Source organism: Ailuropoda melanoleuca, chromosome 2, assembly GCF_002007445.2.
Source record: "Ailuropoda melanoleuca isolate Jingjing chromosome 2, ASM200744v2, whole genome shotgun sequence".
NCBI lineage: Eukaryota > Metazoa > Chordata > Mammalia > Carnivora > Ursidae > Ailuropoda > Ailuropoda melanoleuca.
The window spans coordinates 85,827,445-85,843,547 of record NC_048219.1 but is presented as its reverse complement, the minus strand read 5'-3'; the positions used below and the strand labels follow the sequence as shown (position 1 = coordinate 85,843,547).

The 16,103-nt window shown below is 38.1% G+C and overlaps 2 protein-coding genes and 1 pseudogene across 7 annotated transcripts in view; 2 read left to right on the top strand and 1 right to left on the bottom strand.

Annotated features, from left to right (window-relative positions):
• The window catches only part of FMO5 (flavin containing dimethylaniline monoxygenase 5), a 31,192-nt gene extending 19,487 nt beyond the window's left edge, over positions 1-11,705 (top strand). For all 5 annotated transcript variants that reach the window (XM_034654196.1, XM_019810264.2, XM_019810263.2 and 2 more), the window contains exons 5-9: positions 659-801; positions 3,788-3,987; positions 5,645-5,997; positions 7,721-7,793; positions 10,307-11,705. In XM_034654196.1, the coding sequence (XP_034510087.1) occupies positions 659-801; positions 3,788-3,987; positions 5,645-5,997; positions 7,721-7,793; positions 10,307-10,652 (1,115 nt within the window). In that variant the 3' untranslated portion in view covers positions 10,653-11,705. The remainder of the gene's footprint in view (positions 1-658; positions 802-3,787; positions 3,988-5,644; positions 5,998-7,720; positions 7,794-10,306) is intronic.
• Positions 1-16,103, bottom strand: part of CHD1L (chromodomain helicase DNA binding protein 1 like) — a 223,784-nt gene that overhangs the window by 100,283 nt on the left and 107,398 nt on the right. The gene's annotated exons all lie outside the window — the stretch shown is intronic.
• Positions 13,648-15,431, top strand: LOC117801044 (annotated as a pseudogene).

The window sequence follows — 16,103 nt, the reverse complement described above, 5'->3', positions numbered from 1 at the left end:
TCCCCTGAAAGATGTTGGGAAAACTTTGATTACTGCCATTTGGGAGGTAGAAATAACATTAATTTTGGAGACTAGAGAAAAATTAGAGGGCTCTATCTCTGGTTTCACAACAACCTTAGTTTTTCTAAGGATCAAAAGAAAGAACATGGGGTTGATCTGTATTAGGTTGAAAAAGGACTTTTTCAGCAATCAAGGAAACAAATATTGAGTTTCTAAGGAAGAAATAAAAACTTAAAGAACTGAATTATAGTTTTTGACCTGGATTTTCATTTTGAAAAAAAAAACACTCTAGTATACTCTAAAGCATATGAAAACATATGTACTCCAATTGAAATGGAAGTAGGTATTTAAAGATGAAAAGACAAAAGAGAAAGGAAGTTTTCTGCAGCAGTTTGGATTTGGGAGTCTACAAGTCCAAAATACAAACAGATCCTGAGGTAAGCAGACTATCCATGATAAGGAAGCCACAAGGTTCTGCTCTGAGACTATGAGAAAAGAAAATAGGCAAAAATATTCAGAAAGGCAAGCATGCAGGTGAGTAAAGGGAGACCATTTGGAGATGTGTGCTTAAACTCTACACACTTGCCAGCAAAATGAATGGTTTGACAAATGATAGCAGATAAACCTCATCTGATAATTATTTTTCCTTCTCTTGCAGGAATTGAGAAGTTCAAAGGACAGTACTTCCATAGCAGAGACTATAAGAATCCAGAAATTTTCACTGGAAAGAGAGTCATTATAATTGGCATCGGGAATTCTGGAGGGGACCTGGCTGTGGAAATTTGCCACACAGCCAAGCAGGTTTGAATCAGTAAATTATTTACTTTGCTTCATCAAGGAAGCTGTATGTAGACCCCACATAGAGTATGAATACCTATGCACACAGCCCATCAGTGCCAATGGCAAACACAGGGCTTGGCTCCGTTGCCTCAGTTGGCAACATTATGATAATGATATGATTGGGCCAACATTCCCTGTTAGATTCCCATCATTCAGTTTACCTCACACTAAAGAATCCCAATGATCCCAATCAGCTGTCTCTTCTGAGTATGCCTCGGACTTTGAAGACCAAGCGGTTGCTTTGGGAGCTTGATCAAACGCAGCATTCAGAGTGTGGCTCCTGTTTAGGCTAGTGGAAGTGCCACACTCTCATATGAAGGAAAGCACACTGGTTTAGCAGAAGGCTTTGCGCTCATAGGATGGTGGGGGAATTTTCCTCTTCACTCCCCAAATGGAAAATAGAAACAGTCTAATCTTTCCAAAGACAACGTGGATATCAGTATGAAAAGCATCCATGCTGTAGCATGTGCAAGAAGTTCACCCAGCCTTTGCATACAGTCAGGTATCAGAATGACAATCACTCTAAAGCAATGTCTATGTCCTAGAGTTTGTTTTGTTTTGTTTTGTTTTTTTGGGTTCTGATTTTGCACTCCAGCGTTAAACAACAACAACAACAACAAACAGACCTGAGCTGTTTTGTTTTTTGTATCATAGATTTTGAGCTGGAAAGAAAATGTCTTCATTATAAATTACTAGAAAAAGACATGTCATTTTATATCTTGTTATTCATGTCTTTATTGAATAACTTTATTGGCAATAGGTAAGTGTCTGGTCATTTTCCAGTAACTTTAATTAAGCTGTGTTTCTCCATAAATATGTTTAAAAATTTTTTTAAATAGAAGTTTAATGCGACAGCTTTGTTAAGTGACCTTTACCCAGAAACTCCATTCAATAACACTTCTTAGTATTATCCCCATCACCACAAAAGTAATTTCATGTTACCCCATAAATTAATTCAACAAGATTTATCAGGAAATAGGTATATAAACAAAAAAGGGTAAAAATATGTATAGATGTTGTGATAAAAGATTGTGAAGGTATATGATGGTGGCCCAAAACATGAGTCTTCTTTAATATCACTGGCTTATCGAATGGTCAGAAAGGGAGCTGGGCCTTCCATGCACTGAGGAATTGTAGACTGCCAAAGAACAAAGCACCCAGAGTGGATGGAGATAAGGTGGCTGTGCCTGGGGACAACACACAGCACAACCATGTCTGCATGGCAGGGGCGACACCCGCCCACCACTAATGCAAGCCAAAAAAACTCAATTGCCAGGTTCTAACTTTTTGCTTTACATATTAAGTTATATTTATTAGAATTTGTAGATCAAAAAATTTAAATGGACATATAAGTTTCAGTATATCAAGGAAGTTTTGGTATAATAAATTTTGTGCTATAATGCTTTTGTGAAGAGAAAACACCTATATCTTATAAAACAACTTTCCTTACATTTTTTTTCTTATAAATCCAAATTTGTAAATACGGTGTTTGCTTAAAACAAGGTATAAATGGAAAACTGAAATAAGAAGTATGACGACAGCCATTAAGCATTTATTGAATGTTTACTATATGCCCTATCCTTTGCAAAAACACTATTTAATTCTCACAATAGCCCTGTGATGTATTATTGTCACTACTTTATACATAGGGAATCTTTTGAGACTCTGAGCATTTACTCACATACTTATGTAACAAAAGTTATACAGACTGCACACAAAGCTGTGCGATTCCTAAGACCATGCATGCTCTTTTAACGGTGCTTAATCATCAGAGTGTGTAAGGTTACCATCAGTGAGAATGTATGAGTGAGATACATTATTATCCCTCTGTAGACTGGTCACCTTTTTATATGAGAGTTTATAGACAAAAGACCATAAAGCAGGTACTTATGTACCTTACAATTCTGGAAATTATCTCCAAGAGTTTTGTAGAGAAAGTGATACTTTCACCAGGTAACTGAATGTCAAAACTTTATCAGCTCTGAACATTGACTTTAGCCAGCAGAGGACACATAAAGACTGATCAGCTTCCTTTTGTTCTACTAGTGATCTGGAGTTTTTCCATTCAATAATCAATGAAACACTTCTTCAAGCACAGGCTTTGGGGTCATCAAACCTGGGTTGGAAATTCAACTCTGCCACTTACTAACTGTATGATTTCAGGCAAGTTATTCATTTTCTCCATGCTTCTCATCCATAAGATGGGGATAATAATACCTATTTCAAGAGGTTGTTGTATTTATTAAGAATATAGATAAAGTACCTGGCACAGTGACTTACAGGTCACAATTCTCAAAAAAATGGAAGCAATGATGATGAAATGTTGGGGAGACAGAAAGATGTCAATGCTGTACCTCCCACCCTGGAGGAAACACATTTGCAGAGACAGAAATAAGAGCGTAAAAAGTTTAATATCAATATAAGTGATAAATAACAGTGTTTTTTTATAATAATGCAAATAATATCAAAGGCAAAAGAGACTGAGGGTTTTAAATTAAATGATGTCCAATAGCTTTCAGTTCTACTGCCCCTTGATTTTAAATGAGTTGGACAGGTTAAGTGCTACAGAAGCTCAAAGAACAGAGAGAAAATTGTCAGGCAGAATGGTCAGTGGTGTCTTATGGAGGAGGCACACTTATCACTTATCTGGATCTTAACAATAAGTAGGCTTTGGAGAATTAAGAGGATAGGTGGCTTTTCAAGAAGGCATAATGACATTAAACAGAAATGCAGTGGTGGATGAGAGAAACACACACTCTTGGTCAGTGAGTGTACTAATTTAATTGTATTCTTAGTGTTTGAAAAGGAAAATTACAGGAAATAAAAAAAGATGTGCAGGAACTAAAAAGACAAATGAGTTTGAACTTAATCTTGAAGAGAGCAGGGCTCTATTAAGGGATTATGAGCAGAGAGTAACAAAAGCAAACAATTTTTTCCCATGCCCCAGGTTTTCCTCAGCACCAGGAGAGGGGCTTGGATCCTGAATCGTGTAGCAGACTACGGATATCCTTTTGATGTGTTACTCTCTTCTCGATGTAAACATCTTCTTTCGAAGATTTGTGGTCAATCATTAGTAAACAGTTTTTTGGAGAAAAAGATGAACCAAAGGTTTGACCACGAAATGTTTGGTCTAAAGCCTAAACACAGGTATGTTGCCACAATGGGGGTGGGGAAGTGATGGCCAAGGCACAAGAATAAGGACTGTTTACACAGGCTAACAGCATTCAAATTATAAGCACAAGGTCTTAGAATAGTGAAAAATACATTTTGCTCTGGGACATGCATGTAGTCTGGTTTGGCTGGACTATAATAAAATGGCAAAGATGAAAGAGTGATTGAGTATATCTCTGGCCTCACTGGACAGATATATTAAAACCTTTGTAAACTCTGCTAAATAAAACGTTTGGAATAAAGACAGTCCAGAGCCACTGAAAGATTTTAAGCAAGTGAGTGACCTAATAATAAATACATTTTGGAACAACCACTCCAAAAATGATGTAGAAGATAGACTGAAGGGGGCTGGAGCAAGAGGCCCTAAAGACAATTGTAATAGTCTAGGTAAGATAGAAAACAGATAAAACTATTCTGGGGATATTAAGTGGAGAAAGGAAAGCCCATGTGACCAGATATAAGACTCAGTTTTGTGGCTTAGGCAACTATATAGATGGTGGTACTGTTTGTGAAAAGCAATAAGTTTAGAGAGAAAGATGAAATCATGAGGTCATAATAAGAACAGAATCTGTACCTAAAGGTTAGAGTCAAAGCATAACTAACTGCAACAAACCAGTAACAGTAATGCCATGTACCTGAGGCTAGGCCAGCTCTGTCTGACCATGATGTGGTGAGAATTCTCAGAGCCTATTAACTAAGGGCCCAAGGATCCAGGCTGATTTTTAGAAATGTCCAAGACACTGGAAACCCTATTTTTTGTGGCACCCTTATCCTATGCTATCTCTAGGAAATACTACTTAACAGACCCAGAGGCTCCCAAGGGAATTTATAGAAAACCATTTTGACATAAATTCTAAAATCCTAGTCTGTGTGACCTTGAGCAAGCCACTTAACTTCTTTAGGCGTCAGTTTCCTCATCTCTAAACTTGGATGACACCTGTTCTCCCTCCTTCATTGGGTTTGTATGAGACTCAAATAAGTGAATGTACATAGAATCAATTTAGAACTATAAATTACTACATACATGTAATTTATTATATAGTTTGGAAAATGATGGTCTAATTGTAGCTCTTGGGCCTTTGAAACTAGAAATGAGACTCAATAGAATGCAGATAGCCCAGTTCTCCAGACCTATTCATCTGTGGATAGAATCTATAGGCCTCTGGCCTATCATATCACTGAGAATATTACTACTATTCCTTGAGAAATAAGACCATTCTTCTTTTACTTCTCCAATGTCTTCTCTCTTTCCTTTTTTTTTTTTTTTTTTAGATTTTATTTATTTATGAGAGAGAGAAAGAGAGAGTGCACAAAGGGGAGGAGCAGAGGAGGAAGCAGACTCCCCACTGAGCAGGGAGCTAGCCACAGGGCCTGATCCCAGGACCCTGAGATCATGACCTGAGCCGAAGACAGATGCTTAATCATCTGAGCCACACAGGCACCCTTGTCTTCTCTTTCAATGCCAAGCTGGTATACATTAGACCTTTCCCAAATTTCATGGATAGACCAACAGGGAGACCATTAGCATATTATTTAACCACCTCCATCAAAGTAGAATTTCACTTACATGTTATGGATACCTCTTTTTCTTTCTCTCATTTCTCCTTCTTCTGATCTTTATCACCACTTACAGAGCTCTGAGTCAACATCCAACAGTGAATGATGACCTGCCAAATCGTATAATGTCTGGCTTGGTTAAGGTGAAAGGAAATGTGAAGGAATTCACAGATACAGCTGCCATATTTGAAGATGGCTCCAGGGAGGACAACATTGATGCTGTTATCTTTGCCACAGGCTATACCTTTGCCTTCCCTTTTCTTGAAGATTCTGTCCAAGTAGTCAAAAACAAGATATCCCTATATAAAAAAGTCTTCCCTCCTAACCTGGAAAAACCAACTCTTGCAATCATAGGCTTGATCCAGCCCTTGGGTGCCATTATGCCTATTTCAGAGCTGCAAGGACGCTGGGTCACTCAAGTATTTAAAGGTAAGTGACCATGCAAGTTGATTACTTAACTACTTAGTGGTATGTTTCATTATGTTTATGTTCTTGCTTTTAAATAGCTAAACAGCATGTATGACTGTAACAGTGCCTGGCATAAAATTAGTGCTCAAAAATTATTTTTGAGTGAATATAAAGTAATGACTTATAACTGTAGATATATATTAGAATCTCCCAGGAAATTTTCCCAAAATAGGTATGCTTTGCCTGGTGGTATTTATTTAATAAATCTCAGTGGGGCAGACATAAGATCTCTGAGAAAATATTCCTGCATTGATTCCAATGGGAAGTCCAGACTAGAATCTACTCATCTAGATTTTAGACAACTGATACATATTTGTGAAGCAAAAGAATGTAATCTTTCATTATAGAGAAGAGCAAATATAGAAACGGTGTGATTTGATTTCAGCCAAAAATTAAGACCTGGTTAAAGACTAGTCCAGAATGTATAAGATTCAACCTCTCAAATTCCTACTTTCCCCCTTTTATATACCCTCTTTCAGTTTTGGCCAAGAGAACATGTGAAAAAATTTTGGGTTTGGGATAGTAGGCTCAATATGAGTCAGGAGAATGATATGGCTTCTAAAAGGCTTATCTCTAGCATCATTAGAATTATAATGTCCTAGAACTTACAATTGTTCTTCACTAAGGACTTAAATTGTTCTTGTCTAAACTGGTCAGCACATACACAAAGATATATGTTATTTTTCCCAAAGACATATTTTATTTTATTTTTATTATGTTCAGTTAGCCACTGTATAGTACATCATTAGTTTTTGATGTAGTGTTCAATGATTCGTTATATATAACACCCAGTGCTCATCACAACACATGTCCTCCTTAATACCCATCACCCTGTTACCCCCGCCCCCCCCATATTTTAAAAGTGAAATTGGGGTGCATGAAAAGGAGAGAGATTTGAGGGATTTGAAAACGTGACATTTTAAGTACAACTGAAGGAGCCAGAGAGGTTTACCTAGAGAAGATGCAGGGGCAATATGAGAGTTCCCTTCAAAGGTTTGAAGAATGTCCCCTGGCAAAAGGATCTGATTTGTTCAGTATCACTTCAAAGGGTTGAACCAGATCCAAGGAGGGAAACTTTGAGGGCTGCACAAATTCAGCTTAACATTAAAAACAAACACACCAACCTTTTTTTTTTTTTTTTTGGTCAGCTATTGCCATTTCGAGATGGACTGTGCTGCCTCTGAAATTGTGAAGAATCCAAGCAGAACAGGAAAAAGCTTATCTTTAGGACTTTAGGCATAAATGGGATCAAGAATTTATTTTTCCTTCTCACCCTGTGGTGTAAAGTCTGTTTGTTACAAAGAGTACAAATGTGTGTGTGGTTCCCGCAGGCTGCCCTTTTACTTCCTTATTTTTCATATACTTTTAAGACCATTTATTATTTCCTCATGTCCATTATTTCATTTCCCAATTAGGAAGATGTTGTTAGGGAGGAAGAAGGTATTGGTTAGAAGGCAGAATAGGAGAAATATCTTCCAAAGACAAAGTAGAATAGAGTAAGTTACTGCTGTTAATGTCATACTGTGGTGATGATGGGGTAAGGTGATCTAGTGAATTATAACCTCCTTGGGTACAGAAAATTACCCTGTATTTCTTTGAGTTCTCCATTGCATAGTGATTGTTAATAGGATTATTGTTCCCAGGGAGGTAATTTTACACTTAAAATTTTGATTTTCCTCTTTAGGGCTAAAGACATTGCCCTCACAAAGTGAAATGAAAGCAGAAATAGCTAAGGTTCAAGAGCAAATTGCTAAAAGGTAAGAAATTCTCCAGGAGGTATGTAACTTTTCTACTTAGTTAGTTCTTAATTAGAGTGATGTACTATATTTATTAATTTTTTAAAAGATTTATTTATATGAGAAAGAAAGTGCGTGGGCGCTGTGCACACAGCAGGGAGGGGCAAAGTGAGAGGGAGAGAGCCTTAAGCAGACTCCACTCTGCAGGTGGAGCCCAACTCAGGGCTCAATCTCACGACCCTGAGATCAGAACTGAGCCAAAACCAAAAGTCAGACACTCAACCAACTGTGCCACCCACATGCCCCTATTGTATTATATTTAATCTTCCTTGTGTTATGGAAAGGATTTAGATTATATTTTGAAGGGAAGGGAAGTAATCGTTTGTGACAATAAAATGGAGAAATAGCACCAAGTGGTTTGGATATACATGGAAAAGGAAAGAAAAGCATTTAAAATCCTATGATTAGAACCCAAAAGAAAAGTCAAGTAGGAAAAAGCACATGGAGAGAAAATCAGGTATATTAATTTTGGTAGAATTACTTGAATGCTAGTGAAGCTGCCAGACAAAGAAAGGGTGTCAATGAATTAATTAATGGAGGAAGATATAGTCCAGTTACAAATCTGTAGGTAGATTTACAAATCAGATTAGGCTACTTTGCTGGCTGTCATCATGTGATAGCACACCCAGGTCACAGCGGCTGACGGTACAAATAGTCTTTGTAATTTGTAATTTGAGAAGGTGGTAACATGAGCTAGTTCCTTAGTGCTTGGGTGAACATGGTAATTTAGCAATCTGAATTTCAGAACTTGAGTTTATTCACCGGATGATTTTTATTTGGATAAAGTGGAAGTTGATGACAGTAAGATCCTAAATTTTTGTGGAAAAGTCAGAGGTATAATCATTCCAGGGCCAAAGAGGTGGTCTTCTTTAATTGATTATACTAGCATACTCTCCCCTATCTGGGAAGAGGAGAAAGTTTTTATTAATCCTGATATGCTTTCCAGGTACTCTGCTGTTCCCCTCCTAACTTTCACTGACAAATTTCTACAATATATTCTCTAAATTCTCACCCTTTTCTCTCTCCTAAGCCTCCTGCATTGTAACTTCCATCCTTAATTCTGCAGCTGCTCTCTTGAAGGTCATCCATAACCAACTTCATTTTTCTTCTCACTCCTGAGTTTGGTGCTTCTAAACGTCTCTTCCTTCTTAGAGTGCTTTCTTTCCTTGCTTTTCTGGCAGTAAACTATCCTATTTCAACTTTCCTTTGACTTATTTTTGTCTAACTACCTTCTGACTGTGAGCAGTTTCCAATAACCTTTATTGAGGGTCATCTATGTACACAAAGTATATTATATGCATGAGTTTATTTAATCCTTGCAACAACCCTACAAGGCTGGTATAGTGAATCCCTTTTGTGAAACCTTCATGAATACTCAGCTCTTGACTCATTACTATAGGATAAATGCATGCCTACAGACCCTTAAGCCAAGGGGAGGCACTCAAATTCTTTCCTGTCTAGTCCCATTTTTATAACACTAGTCCCATTTCAATAAATTGCAATTTGACCATCTGGTAGTTCCTCTAGAATTCCATCTCACCAATTCTACCTCAAATTTATTTTCTCTAATTTTTTCCTGTCCTTGTTTTTGGATTCCTCAGGTTATCCCATCTAATCTCAATTAGTTTGACTTGGCTTTTCTCTTTCTTTCTGTCCTACTATTCTTTATTTTATTTTCCTTATAGGAGGTAAAAATTTACCAGTTAGCTCTCTAAATCCTATTCCTTCCACAACTATCTGTTACGACATTTCCCCCCTAAAAAGTTTTAGCTCTTCAAATCTGGACTTAGTATAATCATTCCATCTGATTCTGTTTGGAGGGCCACTTCCTCTAGTGGGATAAGTCATCCTCCCCTTCTTTCAGTATTCCAAATTAGTACTGGCCCTGGGAAGTCCTGCTCTGTGGACCCCACTACCACTACCCTCCTAAACAATTGAAGATCCCAAACTTGAGAATTTTTGTGGCGAGTCCTCTCGTAACATGAGAGTCCTCTGTATCTGGATATGCTATATTCGCCTCTCTCTATTCATTCTTGTTTTCTAAAACATGCCTCCTTTACTCTCAGTAGCACCCTAGATATTCCATTCTCATATTGCATACTCATTGCTATTTTATTCCTTCGTTCTGCTGCTCCCCCGACTTGTAATACTTTGCTGTTTGCTATCAGTTATATCCTCCACATTCTTCAAGGACTTATTGCTCTATTTTAACTACCCTCTTCTAACATTTCTATTTAGCAATCTAAAACCACACAATATACCAAAAGTATTATATTCTTTTCTGCTTCATGCATATCTATCTTCTATCCTCCAGTAGATTATATAAGATCCTTAAGGCTGGAGACAATGTCTTCTCTTTCTTTCTACAGCTCCTAGCCAAATATGGAGCCAATAACAGGCACTCAGAAGCACTGAATAATTGATTGATTGACTGACTTGTTGATAGGCCATGGCTTTTGTCTTCTCTGCTTCAGGTATGTGGAGAGCCAACGTCATACCATTCAGGGAGACTATATAGATACCATGGAAGAACTTGCTGATCTGGTGGGTGTCAGGCCCAATCTACTATCTCTGGCCTTCACTGACCCCAAACTGGCAGTACAGCTATTTTGGGGACCCTGCACTCCAATCCAGTATCGTCTTCAAGGCCCTGGAAAATGGGATGGAGCCCGAAAAGCTATCCTCACCACAGATGATCGTATCAGGAAGCCAATGATGACTAGAGCAATTGAAAGCAGTAACTCCACGACTTCAACGAAAACAATGGCCAGGTTTATGCTGGCTGTTGTTTTCTTTGCTATAATTATGACCTACTTTTAGCTGTCCCATTTGTCACTGCCCTAGTTTTCTTTGGAAAACTGGATCTACAGATGCCTTAAGAATCTGATGAGATTGAACAACTCTCAGCTTCACATTGCTTAGGAATCTGCTTTTATTTCTTTTGCCAAAGCATTAATTCTCTGTCCTCTTCCCTACAGTAAGATTCTAACTTTTCATTCATATTAATTTCCCTCCCTTCCTTTTATGACCCATCACTTTTTCCTTTTAGTAACCCCTGAACTATGAGCTCAGGTATTCTTTTAGTCATCTTTGTTTGTCCTTAGTATACTTCTTAACATGTGGTATGTGTTTAATAAATGTTTGTTGTCATTTATCAAATATAATGGTGGGGAGCATAAGTCAATATCTGTATAAGAAATGGGTGACTTCATGTATTCTGCATCTGACAGGATCTGGTTTTCTGTTAGAAGCTCAATCTTTTGTTTGTTTTTAATATTGTAACTAAATGTATATCTCCTGAGAGATAAGAGAAATAATAGTGTTATATACATCTAAGATAAGATACATAAACACTTAACCATTTTATTTCAACGAGCTATTCACTAGTGTTATCTGATACCTGGTCCTTTTCACTCTTTTCCCCTAAGCAACATGTCTTTATTTTTTCAATGAGCAAACTATCTTCGGCTTTCTAGGCTCATGAGTCGTTCTAATAATCTAGCATCTGCCAATAGGTTCAACTTGGTTAAAAAATTTGGGATTTTAAGTTAGCTGTCTTGTCTTCTTTTGATCTCTTAGTTCCCATAATAGGATCCAATAAGACTGTCTTAGATCTGTAGCTGCCAACTTTTGTTATATGGCCTACGGATGTGATTTGATTTCTCATCTCTTACTCCTACTCTCTCCTCTCTACTCCCTCACACACACAGTCTAAGTAGTACATAATCAAAGAGGTCATGTATGTATTAAAACAGGATTGAGGGGTGCCTGGGTGGCTCATTTGGTTGAGCGTCCAACTTTTAATTTTGGCTCAGGTCATGATCTCAGGGTTGTGAGATCCTGCAGCAGGCTCACACGCTGGGTGTGAAGCCTGCTTAAGATTCTCCTTCCCCTAACAGACACATGAAAAAATATTCAAAATCATTAGCCATCAGGGAAATTTAAATCAAAACCACACTGAGATATCACCTTACGCCAGTTAGAATGCCAAAAATGGACAAGGCAGGAAACAACAATTGTTGGAGAGGATGTGAAGAAAGGGGATCCCTCCTACATTGTTGGTGGGAATGCAAGTTGGTACAGCCACTCTGGAAAACAGTGTGGAGGTCCCTTAAAAAGTTAAAAATTGAGCTACCCTATGATCCAGCCATTGCACTACTGGGTATTTACCCCAAAGACACAGACGTAGTGAAGAGAAGGGCCATATGCACCCCAATGTTCATAGCAGCATTGTCCACAGTAGCTAAATTGTGGAAGGAGCCGAGATGCCCTTCAACAGATGACTGGATTAAGAAGTTGTGGTCCATATATACAATGGAATATTACTCAGCCATCAGAAAGAAAGATTACACAACATTTGCAGCAACATGGACGGGACTGGAGGAGATTATGCTAAGTGAAATAAGTCAAGCAGAGAAAGACAATTATCATATGGTTTCACTCATTTATGGAGCATAAGAAATAGGAAGACCAGTAGGAGAAGGAAGGGAAGAATGAAGGGGGGGTAAACAGAAGGGGGAATGAACCATGAGAGACTATGGACGCTGGGAAACAAACTGAGGGCTTTGGGGGGGGGATGGGATAGGCTTGTGATGGGTGTTAAGGAGGGCACGTATTGCATGGTGCACTGGGTATTATATACAAATAATCATGGAATTTACATCAAAAACTAGGGATGTACTGTATGGTGACTAACATAATAAAAAATATTATTTAAAAAAAAGATTCTCCTTCTCCCTCTCCCACTCCCCTCCCTAAAAATAATAAATAAATACATAAATACATACATAAATAAAATAGGATAGGGACATTCTGCTTATAACAGTTCTTTTAATGCCATACAATGTAGTTCTGAAAAACAGAGCAAATTAAATGAAAAGCAGGGACTTCCATTTATGTCCTAGGACTGTTGATTCCTTTTTCTCATTTGTAGAACTTTTGTTCTGTTTTTGTCTCACAAAGTTAAGTAAGTGTTAAGTTGGGCCCACCAAATTTCATATGGAATGATGATGTACTAGCCAGGTTTATATTTATAAATAAAGGTTGTGCAATACATTTATACACTGCTGCCTTTATTTACAAAAGAATAAATGTGAACAAGTAAAGGAACAAATTAGAAAGTATTGTCTCTCCCAGTGTGAATAAACATAGGAAAACCAGAAATGTGAGAACTACAACTTCTTCCTAATCGTTGAACTATTTGCACATTTCCATGCCATTGGGCCTAATTTACCATGGAAATGCCTTTTGAGAATTAGAAATGGTATTACTTCTTAGGTCTTTTTCCTTCCCTAAAACTTCTGATACTGATGATTTATCATCTATAAAAACAGACCTACTATCTTACAATCTTCAGATTACTCTAGTTCAAGTAAATTAAAGGTTGCTTGTTTTTTTTTCATTTTCTTCTTTTAACATATAAATTTGCCTCTTTTAACATGTAAGCTTATTGAACGGACAATCCTTTGGTAATACAATAAGTATCGCAGTTTACTCTTTAAGTAAAAAGTATGTCATTCTAAATTCATTGACTCTCTCATTTTACTTAAAATATGCAAGGTTACAAAAAAAAAATCGTTGGTTAACTTCTAAACCAAGCTAAAAGTAAGATATGAATAGGAAACTGAACTAAAAACAACTCAAGATACAAAGCCCTAGTTGCTGATGATTGTGTACTAATATTCATTAAATTACCAGGCCTTGCTTTTCTAATTATGTTGAAAGGTTTTATCACTTTCCCATTATATTGTATCATTTCCCATTATATTACACACACACACACACACACACACACACACACACACACACACACACACAGTCTTGTTGTGCCAGAAAGTAAGAAAGTGCTCAAAAAGCAAACTGATAGGTGTATTTCAAAGGGATAAAGAAGCCAACTGAAGCCATTGGTCTCAATGGCCAAAGGCAAAACAATCTGAGCAACAAAATAAATGACCTAATGTAATGTATCCTGGATAGGAATTGGAACATTAAATATTAGGTGAGTGTGCTCTGGAGGTGTGGCTGCTGTTGCCACCACTGTGCAGAACCAGAGCAGGAGCCATCACAGAGAGGAGGCAGGAGGAGGCCCAGACCTGGGTGGGACAGGGGAGGACAGATTCCCAGAAGAGGGATAACTGGATCAGAGAGTGGTTACCCTGTATATAACAGTGTGTGTCTCACTGCACCTTCAGTGGCACTGAGTAGACTCTCAGTATTTAAACAGACCACATGATGCATGAGTACAAGCCAATGGCCCTTGGTTTAGGAGGCATGGGAAGTCTGCTTTGACAGTTCAGTTTGTTCCCGGAATTTTTGTTGAAAAATATGACCCAATGATAGAAGATTCCTACAGAAGACAAGTTGAAATGGATTGCCAGAAGTGTATGCCCGAAATCCTGGACACAGCAGGACAGAGAAATTTACAGTGATAAGGGATTTGTATATGAAGAACGGCCTAAGGATTTGCACAAGCATATTCTATTACAGCTCAGCCCACGTTTAATGACTTATAGGACCATTAGATGGGTAAAGGGCACAGAAGATGTTTCAATGATTTTGGCTGGCAATAAATGTGACCTGGATGATGAAGGAATAGTTGGCAAAGAATTGGTCAGAATTTAGAATGACACTGGTGTGACTGTCCCTTTTTAGAATCGTTGCAAAATTGCACTACTGGGTATTTACCTCAAAGATACAGATGTGGTGAAGAGAAGGGAACATGCACCCCAATGTTCATAGCAGCATTGTCCACAATAGCTAAATTGTGGGAGGAGCCGAGATGCCCTTCAACAGATGACTGGATTAAGAAGATGTAGTCCATATATACAATGGAATATTCCTCAGCCATCAGAAAGAAAGATTACACAACATTTGCAGCAACATGGACGGGACTGGAGGAGATTATGCTAAGTGAAATAAGTCAAGCAGAGAAAGACAATTATCATATGGTTTCACTCATTTATGGAGCGTAAGAAATAGGAAGACCAGTAGGAGAAGGAAGGGAAGAATGAAGGGGGGGTAAACAGAAGGGGGAATGAACCATGAGAGACTACAGACTCTGGGAAACAAACTGAGGGCTTCAGAGGGGAGGGCGGTGGGGGATTAGGATAGGCCGGTGATGTGTATTAAGGAGGGCACATATTGCATGATGCACTGGGTGTTATACGCAAATAATGAGTCATGGAACATTACATCAAAAAACTAAGGGTATACTGTATGGTGACTAACATAACAAAATAAAAATTATTATAAAAAATTAATCAAAAAAAAGAATCTTTCGCAAAGTCAAAATCAACATTAATGAGATATTTTATGACCTGGTCAAAACAGATAAATAGAAAAACACCAGTGGAAAAGAAGAAGCCTAAAAAGAAGTCATGTCTGCTGCTGTAGACCTGTACTAAGCAGCAGCTCGGGGCCAGATTACAGGAATGAACTGTTACCTAACTGGGAAGTGCCAGCATTCCAGACTTCAAAAATTAAAGCTGAAAAGGCCTCTCCTGTTTATACATTTTGTGAATAACTGAAATCTTATATTGGTTTCCACCAACTCCCTGGAGAAAAAAATTGTTCTTTGTATAGCTCTTAGAAAATAAGACAATAGGGGCGCCTGGGTGGCACAGCGGTTAAGCGTCTGCCTTCAGCTCAGGGCGTGATCCCAGCATTATGGGTTCGAGCCCCACATCAGGCTCCTCCGCTATGAGCCTGCTTCTTCCTCTCCCACTCCCCCTGCTTGTGTTCCCTCTCTCACTGGCTGTCTCTATCTCTGTTAAATAAATAAATAAAATCTTTAAAAAAAAAAAAAAAGAAAAAAGAAAATAAGACAATAGTATTTTTCCTTTGTAATAGCAGTTATAACAGATGTGAAAATATATTTAACTCTAATATGACCATACAAAAGAGCATAGATGCATTTTAAATGTTAGCTATTGCTAGTATAATCAAATGATTTCATACTGACCTTTTTTTTTTTTTTTTAAAGATTTTATTTATTTATTCGACAGAGATAGAGACAGCCAGCGAGAGAGGGAACACAAGCAGGGGGAATGGGAGAGGAAGAAGCAGGCTCATATCAGAGGAGCCTGATGTGGGGCTCGATCCCACAACGCCGGGATCACGCCCTGAGTCGAAGGCAGACGCCCAACCGCTGTGCCACCCAGGCGCCCCTCATACTGACCTTTTTTTCTAACGATTTATTTTTTTTATTTTAGAGAGAGAGAGCCCGGTGAGCAGGGGGAAGGGCAAAGGGACAGGGAGAGAGAATCCCAAGCC